General features: G+C 55.0%; 1 protein-coding gene across 2 annotated transcripts; it reads right to left on the reverse strand.

Moving 5' to 3' along the window:
* Positions 1-2749: 2749 nt before the first annotated feature.
* Positions 2750-10693, reverse strand: NPPC (natriuretic peptide C). Of its 2 annotated transcripts, none has more exons than XM_024563969.3 (3): positions 10456-10693; positions 9710-10002; positions 2750-3219 (listed from the first exon to the last, which is right to left on the reverse strand). In XM_024563969.3, the coding sequence occupies exons 1-2, from the start codon at positions 10540-10542 to the stop codon at positions 9730-9732; spliced, it is 360 nt and encodes a 119-aa protein (XP_024419737.1). In that variant the 5' UTR covers positions 10543-10693; the 3' UTR covers positions 2750-3219; positions 9710-9729. The 2 variants fall into 2 exon arrangements, with proteins under 2 accessions (XP_024419737.1, XP_024419736.1); XM_024563968.2 differs by lacking the exon at positions 2750-3219 and adding an exon at positions 8930-9071.
* Positions 10694-11707: the final 1014 nt, after the last annotated feature.

Consider the following 11707-nt stretch of genomic DNA (forward strand, 5'->3'; position numbering starts at 1 on the left):
GGCTGGGGTCTGGTGGGTTTGGCCAAGGGTGGCACCATGCAGAGATGGTGTGGGGGGACAGGGGCTGGGGGGTCGTTCTCCCTCCTTCTGCCCTGCTTTGGCGACACATCCGCACATGGCACAGCCCCATCAGGGTGACACCTCCATACAGCTCCCCCCCAGGGACTTTCCTGTCTTCACCCCCGTGAAGAAACTAGCTTCCCACGGGGCTCCTGGGTTACCCATGCCCATGCCTCTGGGAGCCATCCGAGTCAAATTCCCGTTCTGAGGGAACCCTGAGTATTGCTCCCTAATTGAGGGTGAGGGCCCCTTGGTCTACACCCAGCCGCTGCCTGAGCTGAGAGCCCCTCCCATGGAGGAGCAGGGCTTGGACCCACCCAGGCCCTGCAGAGCCCCCGTTTGTGTGCAGCCCCACCTGGGCCAGCCCTGGGGGGCTGTGGCTGTCAGGGGAGGGCCATCCCCACCTTGGGCAGTGGGGGGAAGGCAGGCCCCTGGAGCTGTGTGCTTGGCATGTGTCCTGGAGGCCCTGGCTCCCCCACCACCTCATGGTAGTGGCTGGGGGTCCCTCTCTGACTAACGCCTGGCATGGGTCTCTCTTCCAGGCATGTCTGGGAGCTGAGGTGGTGTTCCTGGGCCCAGTCTACAGGGCCTGGGCTCCTCTGTGTCACCAGCTACGGTGCCAGGGAGCCTCGACCAGGCAGGCTCTCGACTCCGCTCCATTCCCTCCACCCTGAATCCCCAGAACTGGGCACCTCAGAGAAGGGAAGGGCTCCCCCTGGGACACCGCAAGACCCTCTTCGCCTCTGTCCAGCCCAGGGGTCCTTGGCAGGGAACCCTGTGACCCTGTAGAGGTGCCACCCCATCCCTGGAGCCATTCCTTCAAGCTGGTCCTGGCTGCTGTGGTCACCCTGTGCAGCAAAGAAGCTGTAGGTTCTCCAGGGGGCTTTGGAGGGGGCACACTGGTGGCGGGGGGAGGCTGGGGTCCAGGCTGGAGGACTGGAAGCTCTGGGATAAAACCACCCGGGCAGTCTTTGGAAGTTTCAAAATGTTTCCTGTTACTTAGGGAACATCGGTCGATCTTTCCTGGCTTTCCAGCAGATAGTCCTGGCTGGGATGACGTCCGCATTGCTGCTGAGGACGCTGGCCTGGGACTTTAGGCTCAGATGTCAAAGGAGAACTGGCTGTCTAGAAACATTCCTACCACAGGTGGGGGGGCTGGCCTCCACCTGGCCGAGCCTGAAGTTGGCAAGAGAGGGTCACGTGTGTTGCTCTGTTGCTCGAGGGCTGGTTCACGCATGAGAGTCTCTTGGGAGGATAGCAGGTGCAGCTTAGGCCCGAGGGTCCCAGTAGCCCCAGGTTACCAGCAGCCCAGAGATTGTCCTGGGGAAAACAGTTAGTTCCTGGAGGTGGCTCCCTGAATCCCAGCTTCACCACTCTGGGCTTTGGGAGCATGTGGTTGACCAGCGTCCAGCAAAGCCCGCAGTGCACCCGCCTGCCTCTTCCCACCTGCTCCTGTTTCTGTGGCGGCCCCAGCCCGGGGTCTGCACACAGCCCAGGGAGGCCTGGGGGCTGGAACCCCTTGCCCTGACTTGCGTGGGGACCCGAGTTCCGAGCCACAGAGGCAGGGTGAGACATGGGAAGAAGATAGCCACACCAAGTCCCAGGAAGTGCGCCCAGGTGCCCACAGGGGCAGTGGTGGAAGCTGAGGAGGTGGGAAGGCCTGGAAGCTTCCCCATTTGGAACACGTCTTAAAAGCAGCTTCCTCGCCTAGGTCATGTCACGGTGTTGGCCACCTACCTACCTGACAACCTGCTGCTGGAGGGTGACTTGGGAACAAAGGTCACCAAGCTCGGATACCAGCAGAAAGGCCAGGCCCCTGGCCACCGCCCCCAGTGCTGGGTTTCCTCTGGAACTGCTCAGCTGGGCCTGCAACCCCATGACCTCAGGGCCACACAGCTCCCAGTGTCCCTGAGTGGGGTCAGGCCCACTTGATGCAACGAGCCTGAAAGGCTCTCAATGTCCCTGCAGTCACCAAACAGGGACAGAAGACACACGGAGGGGAGGCTGTACCAGAGTGTTGCTGTACCAAGGACGTGGTGAGATGATCTTGGAATTACTTAGAAGTTTCCTGCAGTTTAAGGCTGCAGGGGCACGGGAGCTGCAACCGTGAGGGGCTGCAAGTGAAGAGAACCCGCCCAGCACAGCACCCCACTCTCGGGGCATCTCCCCCACTTCACACCCCCCACCGGCTTTCTCTCTGAGCTAAAAACCACCCACCCGGTGCTTCCGCGAGCAGGTCTACACGGAACTGCTGAGATTTATACAATGACCTGAGCAATTCTGCAAGATACACAGAAACATCTAGGCCTCCCCACACAGAAGGGATGTTTTCAGTTCTTCCTTAGTAAAGAGAGAAGGTGCGAGAGAATTAGAGGTCCCTCCATCAGCTAAATGCAATTTTAATTTAATTCCTGACTTCTGAGTTCCTGGGTGGCAGGTGCTCTGGGCGGAGCTTCTTGACCTGGGCAAGCTGGTCAGAGCCATTCCGGACAAAGTCCCCAAGGCCAGCCCATCCGGGGAGACTCTGGTCCAGGAGGTGAGAGATTCCGACACAAAGAGCCAGAACTGGGGACCCTGCTGCTGGATCTGTCTGGGGACGAAAAGCCTTGTCTCCCATCCTCCCTCTTCCTCAGACCACTTCCTACAAACAAGTGCCATGAGCTTATAAATGAAGACAGTTTTCAGGATGTTCATGGAATGACTTTTTTTTTTTACATTTTTCAACTAGTTCAGACAAAAACATTACAATGATTGACTTCTTCCATTGTTACATAAATAAAATTTTTATAAATATCTCTATAAACAATATAAATAGCTTTACAACATAAATACATTTATGCATGACACGAATTTACAGACAGCAGTGTTTACAGCTGGTCTTGGTCTCTCCAAACAAACTGTCCCTTGTCGTCACGTAGGTGTAGGTGTGTGTTTCGTGTATATAATATATATATAATATATAACTTTTTATTTTTCATTTTCAAAGACAGACAAACAAAATCAACCCCCCCTCCCCAGATAATAATAAAACAGCTGGTGTTGCATTTTCCCAGTACCGCAAGGGGGGAAGAAAGGAAAGAAATGTAAAAGCCGCATTGCCTTGGAGTTGCTTCCAGATGACCAAGGATGGCCTCAGCAAAGCAGAGCGAGTTCTCAATCCTGAAACACAGAGAGGGCATGGGACACTCAGTGCTGGCCCCCGGGCCGAGAAAGCCCAGCCGGCCAGGCAGTTGTGGAACCTGCCTCCCCTTTCCCGATGCAGCAGGAAGCGATGTCCCTCCACCTGTGGCCCGCGGGCCCTGGTACAGGCCTTCCAGTAGGAGAGGGGCCTCATCTCACCTCCTGCTGGGACCCTGGCACTTCCTGCCCAGCACCGGGTGGGACCAGCGTGTGGGCCAGCCCTCCTCCCCTCCGGCTAATTGCAGGCCAGCTCCCTGGGCGCTCCGTGGGACCCAGTGAGGGGAGGAGCGGGGGAGATGCACCCCTTCCCTTTCTCCCTCCAACACAAACCCTCCGACAGGTGCTCGCCTGGATGACCGAGGAGGGGAAACCTCAGAGGAGTCAAGGATCCAGGGTTCAAACCCTAGCTCCGATAATTATGTCCTGCCTGGCCCTGGAGAGCTTTGAGTATCGCTTTCCTCACCCATAAAATGGGATAATAGCCACTTCCCAGGGCTGGCTTCAGCAAGGGGCCACACACTGGGCATCAGCAGAGCCCCTGGGTCCCAGCTGCCACTCAGTAAACAGCACTTCTGTCCCCAGCTGGCTTCCCCTCTAAAGGGTCTCCTCTGAGAGCAGAGGAGCTGGCGCCTCCCCAGCCCTGGGCAATGAGGAACATTCGCACTGGGTTTGCTGGTTCAGCTGTCAGAGTCACTGGGTGAGGGCTGTCCCTCGTCTTTGCTGACGGGGGTGTGGGCGCTCCGGGGCCCCAGGAAGCATCCTCCTGAGACGGTGCAGTGCCCCCTCTAGAGCAGTATGTGCAGAGGGGCCCCGGGTGACCTCTCCCACAAGGCCCTTCTCTGGCCGTTTTGTGTGTTTAAACAGATGTCACTGGGGCCCACGGCAAGGTGTGTTCGTTCAGGCATCGACCTCACCCTGCCTCTGTCATTAGCATGTTACAGTCAAGACTGTAACCTCAGCGACAGTCATTAGTGTGGCTGCTTAGAGCCAAGGTCATGGGGGTGGGGGTCAGGAGGGGGTTGGGAAGGTTAAGGGTGTTGGAGGTGAGTGTTTAGGTAAAAGAGAACTTTTGGGAGGCTGACTGATTTCCCTGGACAGGGGGGTTGAGATGTCTTAGTGACCCCGACTGGCTCATCGTCTGACACCCACAAACAGCCCTCCGCCAGGAACAAGGAGGCCGTGGGGTCATGCATGCTGGCTACTTCCCAGGCTCTCATCGCATCCTGCTAACCCACAGAGGAACATCGGTCTAGATTCTAACACTGAGCTTGGTGCTTCAGTCGCAAATGAAGAACCGGAGGCCTGCGCCTCCACCTCTGTGGTGCTGAGACTGGAGAAGAGAGCCACACCGTCACAACTGCAGCCACTGAAGCCTGGGCCCCCAGGGCAGGACCATCTCTCCCCTGCAGGGGCAAGTCAGACAAGCAAAGCCACGTCTGGCTGCAGACACAGGAAGGGTGCCCTCTAAAACCCCAGGCAGGTGTGAGGAGAGCCCCTAAGGTGGGCGGGGCAGGGTTTCCCTGGGCAGTGACGCTGGGGTGCTGCGGGTCACCTTCAGTTAGCGTCTGGCCCTGGGTTAGGCTGAGGAGGCAACTCAGAACTCGGGCGGAAAAGTGTTCTGGCTGTGGGGACAAAAAGGGGCACTGGAATAAACGCAACAGAAGGTAAGCTCACAGGGTGGTCTGGTCATAAAGTCCTAACGGGGCAGGTCACAGTGGGCAGGCACGCCCCAGGCCTATAACGTCTGCAGTAAAACGTTTATCTTTGCCCTAAACCAGCCCTGCCTATGTTTGTGCATCTAGATTGTTCTGGCCTTTGAAACGGCCAGAATAGTCCTCCTTTTCAGACCCCTGGGAAGCGTAACCACCCTCAAGAGAAAGCAGTAATCTTGTTCGTCATCCCGTCTCGCTTTCTCCCACCTTCACGTAATCTTCTTTAGTTCTGTCCTTAATTCCAAATGCATAAAAGAAGCTGCAAATTGTCATTCTCTGGAGAGTTGGAGATCTTGCTTCCCAGCAATGTCGTCAGTTTGGCTCAAATAAACTCATAAAAATTCCTTATAAATCTGGACGTTTACTTGGTGTTGCTGGCAGGATTTTGAAGAAGCCCGCCCAGGACCACCCGCGGACCCGGACCCAGTGCTAGGTACCAGCATGGGCTCATTAAGCCCCACCAGCTCCCCGCTGCAAATGGGGTGAACTTGGGCGAGTTTTCTCTTGGGATTCCAGACCTCCTCGCTTTACGTAGCAGGTCCTGTCTTAATTTGAGCTGCTATTAGAAAATCCTTGGGGTAAATCAGGGTTAAGATAAATAACCCAAGGAAAGGACAAGAAAAATGGGTGGCTACTTTTCATTTCAGTTTAATTGGAATGCTGACTGAGAGTCTGAACAAATCCTTGCTGGTTAAATGAGAGACAGAATCTCTTTGGCTCCAAAAGAAAAGGACACTTGCTTCCCCACCCAGAAGAGTCGATGGGGTGACGACAGAGGCTGCAGATCCCCAATCCCGAGTGGTGGAGATGGGCTCTGTGAGCCGTCCTGTGAGGTCCTGCAACTGATCAGGAGAAGCCAGCGGGAGCCCTGGGCGGGGGAGGGTGCCCTGGATGGGTTCACCCCGGGGTGGGGGGGCCATGCCTTGGAGAACATCGTGGTTCCAGTGGCTTCGGTAAGCTCTCCTGGCCCTTGCTCCAGCATTTTTAGACGACTAAGAATCTTTGAGGGGTCGCTGGAGGAAAACTTTCCTCTAGGGCATGAAGCAGTCCTACTGGGATGTCCCCTGCCTTTGGCTCATCCAGAGCCACGCACACAAAGGCTGGTTTTCCCTAGAAGTTTGTACAGAGTCAAGACATCTCAAAAATAGCATGGGAAGTTGTGCCTTGGGTGACAAGCACCGGGAGGGCTGCTTAGCACTGGTGGTCCTGCAGGAGGCTGCCTGAAATGAGGGTCCTTTTGACACTTCTAAATGAATCTTTCACATGCACAATGAGATAAAGCTGACTACAGAAATAGGTGGAATGAATGGAAAGCCTATTTTAATTGGTCTCTCACAGCTCAATAAGAGAAATTTGATCAATGGATCAACCTATGATGTCGTTTAGGTGGCAAGTCAACTCTCTGAGGTATTAAAAAACAGCCGTCCTTATTTTTAAAGGGGGAAGGTACTTGGAACTTGACTTGTCAAGGACAGATGCAAATGGTGTCTTCTCATCCCAACCGCCAAAGCAAAATTTGGACCCCTGTTTATAAACTAGTGAGTTTTTCTCGTGGCTGAAAGGCCTCTGTTTGCATCTGTCTATGTGTGTCTATACACGCATGCTGTATATATGAGATACCTTTCTACTTCCGGATAGTGTTGATAAAATTAATTTAATAAGTTAAAATTAATTGATTTGAAGGCCACCACTTATAAGAATGGGTATGCTAAAATTCTTAGAAATATAGAAACTAACCCAAATTCTTTTCAAGTTCATGTGGTCTAAGATTAATCTGTAGTAAAGTTTATTGGTTCAATCCATGTTAATAACTGACTTTGGTGCCTATGAAATATGTTTCTAAAGGTTATAAAATGTCTTCATAAGTGACTTCTTGGTTTCCATTAGAAATTGAGGTTTTTTAAGGGTTAATATCTCAATGTACTTACGTAATTAAAACTACTAGAAGTAACGTTGCAGTATTTCAGAAAGGCCCCGGAACACCTCAAAAGATTTGTTTTTGTTAATATTGCACGGGAGGCTTTGTAAAGTCAGTGACAGAAGGGTTCATAGTATATAGTGTGGGCAAACAACGGCGGAAAGTTAAACTTCCAGTCGGGGCTGTGGGAAACCCAAGACAGATGCTGGGTTCTCCCAGGCTCCCTGACCAAACCCATTTTCTGGTTTTTCCTTCCTTCATGCATCCTAGTGCAATTTTAAGCTGAATTGAAATTAGATGAAGGAACTTATGATCTGACATTATTGAAAGGAGACATCATACACTACAGCAAGTTTTGATAAAGTACTTCGAGAAAATGCTAAATTGGTTACCACTTCCTCCTTTCCCAGCAAGATCCCAGGAAACAAAGACTTAAGATACTGTTTTTTAGAAAGGACAGCAAATAAAGACACTCTCCAGCCTCAGGGGAAGGGACTTATCAGGCACCTAGTCATCAATGTTTCCTACCCTTGCCTCCACCTATAGGGGACATCAGAGACCCCCTAGGATGAGGGGCTGTTGGCCTCAGAGGTGAACAGCTGTCCCGAGACACCGTCAAGGCCTGTGTGCCTGTGGGTTGATGTCGGACTCAGAAACCATTTTGTTTGATTGTCTTTACCTGTCTGAGAATGATATCAGCCGTAATTATAGTTACACTTGTTCTTTGGGTTTTGCTGTATAGTCCAACTGTTTATGACTGCTGAACACGTATAAGATAACTGTTAATACCCTCGTGGCTTATGTAACTGTTATTCTAGATGGAAATATGGAAAAATGAGACAGACAGCAGAACTAGGACCACGGGAGGTCACAGGATGGAAATGATGCAGGTGGTTTTCACAACGAAGGCCATCTGACCTGACTGCCTCCCATTTACCTGCCCTGCCCTTTTCGGGAAAATTCGGCCTCGACTCACATCCTGTGGTGACGGGATCGCCCCATCCCCAGTGTCAACAAGAGGATGTCAATACTGAGACTTCCCAGGAAAGAGGCTTCCTACTGCTGAGACCTCACTATCTGACCAGAAGTCTGGTCATCAGTGCGTTCTTCAGGTTGATTTATGACCAAAACGGGGAACTGTGAGCGAAAAGGGGCTCTATGGCGGGTCACTTCACAGGATGACCTGATCCTAAATTCCTAACTGGGCAGGTCATGGTGGGTAGTCATGCCTCAGGCTCATACCTTCCCAGTAAAATGTTATCTTCGCCTTAAGTTTCTGTGCATCCAGGTGAACGCACTTTTGAAATGACTCTTTTTCAGACCTCTCAGAAGCATAAAGATCCTCAGGAGAGCACATACTCTTGTTAACTATCCTGTAATCCAGTCCCTGCCTTGCTTCCCCTCACCTTCACGTAATCTTTCTTACATTCTCTCCTTAATTCCAAATGCATAAAATAAACTGCAAAACCATTATCCTCTGGGGCAAGATTTGAGATCTTGCTTCCTGGCAATGTTGTCAGTTTTGCTCAGATAAACTCTCATTAACATTCTCTACAGATTTGGACACTCCTTACGTGGACAACTATAAAAAAAAAAGGCTTAAGCAATGTGCTGGAGGGTTTCAAAAAGGGGTGCTCTCGTTACCCTCTGGGGGAACACAGTATGGACACTGATAAGGCTTCTTGGGTGAGAGAGACAGCAGCTTGGCCTGGAGCGGAAGGAACAGACAGGCTATGGGAGAAGGAATGGCAGCAGCCAGCCTGCAGAAGAACGCTGGAAACCAGTAGGGGTCAGATTCTAAAGCACTCGAGTGTCAGTTTCAAAGGTCGGGACGTGGTTTTTCCTTGGGCACCAATGGGCAGCAGGAATGGAGAGAAGGTGAGGGGAGGACGTGGGGGCCTTTGCCACTGTTCTTCTCCAGGCTATGGCATCTGGCAGGGGCAGCAGGGGGCCCAGGGGTTTCTAGCCCTGGCGGGGAGTGAGGAGGCCGTGCCAGAAACAGGGAGCCCAGGTATGATGGGCATGGGGAGGCTGATAAGGAGATCAGTTTGGGACATGCTGAGTTTGAGATTTATAAGATTTATTTTAGTCTCTTTATCCTTGCCCTGACATAGTGCCACAGACACTGAGGTTCGATCCTGAAGTCACACGGGCTGCAGCACAGCATCAGGACCCTGGACAGACCAAATTGCCCACAGCCACTGTTTGGAGAAGGGACAAGAATCAGAATGTTCTGGGGGCAGGAATGCTCTCTGGCAGTGCCAACGGAGGGCTGTTTTCTCTGCAGTGAGGGGCAGGCATTTCCCCAAGTCTGTCCCACCGGAAGGACGAGAGGTCTAGGAAGCATCCCAACCTCTGTGCGGCCTGCTGCCTGGCACCGCGATGTAGTGGCTGGGAGATAAACCTACCCTGGGCTTGTGTGTGTGCCCTTCCTCCTCTGCTCCCACAAACCTATGCTCTCTCCTCAAATGCTCCCATTTGGCATTTTGGGGCCAGTGCTGCCGGTCCACTTAGGGTCCAGGGATAGGCGGGAGCCCTCCAAACTGTCTCTGATTCCCCAGAAGAAGTCAGGTGGGCTCACTCCTCCTGAGCTATTTCTGATCTTTCCAAAGTTCCCTTACCACCTCATCCCTCAGTTTCTCCATCCGTAAAGTGGATTGGGGGCAAATGCCTAGCGCACACGTGATCTCAAGTCTACATCACCTGGTTCCCCTCCAAAGGCCCTGGGAGGCCGACCGGTACCAGGGCTATCGGGTCGGGGTTCAGGCTCGGTTCTGGCGGGCGCTGCGGGGGAGCTAGGCATGCTGGAGCGCCAGGCGGCCAGGTTGGTGGTACTCACCGCCGCCAGGGGTCGCCGCACTAACATCCCAGGCCGCTCAAGGCGCCAATCCGGTCCAGCTTTTGGCCGAAGCAGCCCTTGGACGAGCCCTTCTTGGTGTTTGGTTTCTTGCGTGTGGGGTTCTCCTGCAGAAGGCGGGTCCACCGCGACTTGGTGTCCACGCGCAGGTCCCGGAGCAGTCGCGACTGCTCGCCTTTGAAGCTGGCGCCGCTGCCTCCGGGAGTCTTGTCGCGCTTCTTCAGAGCGCCGCTCTCAGCATGGGCCGGCATCTCCCCCAGCGGAGCTCGCCGGGCCTGTCGGAGGAAAAGAGCAGGCAGGTGAAGGGACGCATGGCGGCAGCACGGGGGACTTTGCGGGGTCCCTGGCGCTCCAGCCCGACTCGCCCATGAGCGCGCGATTTGTCCCTTCGGAGCCCTGAGCACGCCCCCACTGATGCCGGACCGCTCGGCCCTGCATCCACCTGCCACGCGGCCGCCGCTGTCCGCTCCTTCGGGGAGCCCCTTACTCTCCCTTCCTTTGCCTCTTGCCCGGCTGGGGTTGCGAATCTGTCGACGTACTCCCGAGGCTGGGGACGTAGACCCCGGAATCCGAGCTTCGAGGGCTCCCCGGCTCTCACCCGCGCACATCGCAGAGGAGAGGGCCGCCTTCCCGCCCTCTCCGCTCCCTCTGGCGGGCCTCGTCCTCCTAAACCCCCAGCCCTCCCATACAGCCCCTCATAGTCCCGACAGCCCCGCGACAGCACCCACCTTCGGCGACCCGGGCTTGGCTTCGGAGGGCAGGAGCGACAGTAGAGTGAGCAGCAGGGCGCAGGCCAGCAGTTGGGAGAGGTGCATGGTGCCGGTGGAGTGGAGGGGCACACACTGGCGGCAGCGAGGGCAGATGCGGAGGCAGGCGCTCAGTGGGCTGGCGGGGCTTCTGTGCAGACCCGGGTCCCAGAGCTGCGCAGCGCCGGCTGGGTGCGCTCTGAGTCCGCCGCGCCTCTCGAGCTTTTATAATCCAACCTGCCGCTGATGTCATACCCCCGCCCACCCGGACGCCCGGGCCAAAGGCACGCGCACCGAGGGCTGGGAGGGGGCCGCGAGGGCTCCCCCCTCTGCCCCCACCCTCATCCCACCCCTCAGGGATCCGGCGGCTCAGCAGGCTCTCTCCCCGACTGCACTTAGAACTGCAAAGCGGCGCGCAAAAGGTAACTCTATTTGCATCAAGCGCGCCCTGGCGTGCCAAGCATGCCAAGCGTCGGTGCTCCAGCTGCCCCGCACACATCTTTGGACCTCAACACACCCTCTTCCTGGAAGGGATCAGTTTCCCTCTTTGCAGGTGCAAAGACAGGCTCGGAGGAATTACGTCACTTGCCCAAAGTCACACAGCCAGAAAGTTGGCACTGCCCAAAGTCCACGCAGATCTGACTTGTTGCCGAACTCTTCCCCCAGCACCTGACAGGCTCAGGCCTGGCGCTACGGCTCCACTTTTCACCTGCTTGCCGGGAGTTCAGGTCGCACCGACGCCTTTGGGATGGGAAGATAGAGAACGGGATCGGTGGTCTGGGCGCAGGGACAGCGGGGATCTCCCCGGGCGGCAGCGGGGGCGGGGGGCGCCAGTCCTACACAGGAATGCGCGAACTTTTCTCCAGAAGGTGTGTTTGAGAGCGAGGCGCGAACGAGTTGGGCTACGACAGCAGACCTGAAATTCGGATGCCTCCGCGTGTGTGCGTGGCACCGTGTGTCCGCCACTGCGGCTCTAAGTGCACACTCAGCCCGGCTCTGGGGACGGAGCACAGACGAGGGGCGCGCCTGACCCTGTCTGTACTGTCCGCGCCAGTGTTCTGTGTACCTGTACAAACTGGAGAGTGTTCTTTGGCTGGCCCTGAGCCCAGTATGGCTGCGGTGAGCCGTGACAGGTGGTAGCCTTAGTGTTTTCCCCATGGAGAGGTCCCCATCGTAGCTGTGGGACACGGCCCGCTGCCCACTACTCCCTCTCCTGGAGCAGGGTGTTTGATCC

This window comes from Desmodus rotundus, chromosome 2, assembly GCF_022682495.2.
Source record: "Desmodus rotundus isolate HL8 chromosome 2, HLdesRot8A.1, whole genome shotgun sequence".
Classification (NCBI taxonomy): domain Eukaryota; kingdom Metazoa; phylum Chordata; class Mammalia; order Chiroptera; family Phyllostomidae; genus Desmodus; species Desmodus rotundus.

Excerpts from the sequence above, each read along its gene's own strand:
- NPPC (XM_024563969.3), bottom strand. The coding sequence starts at position 10,542 with ATGCACCTCTCCCAACTGCTGGCCTGCGCCCTGCTGCTCACTCTACTG. Across the intron at positions 10,003-10,455 it reads CCAAGCCCGGGTCGCCGAAG|GCCCGGCGAGCTCCGCTGGG; the intron begins GTGGGTGCTGTC and ends TTCCTCCGACAG.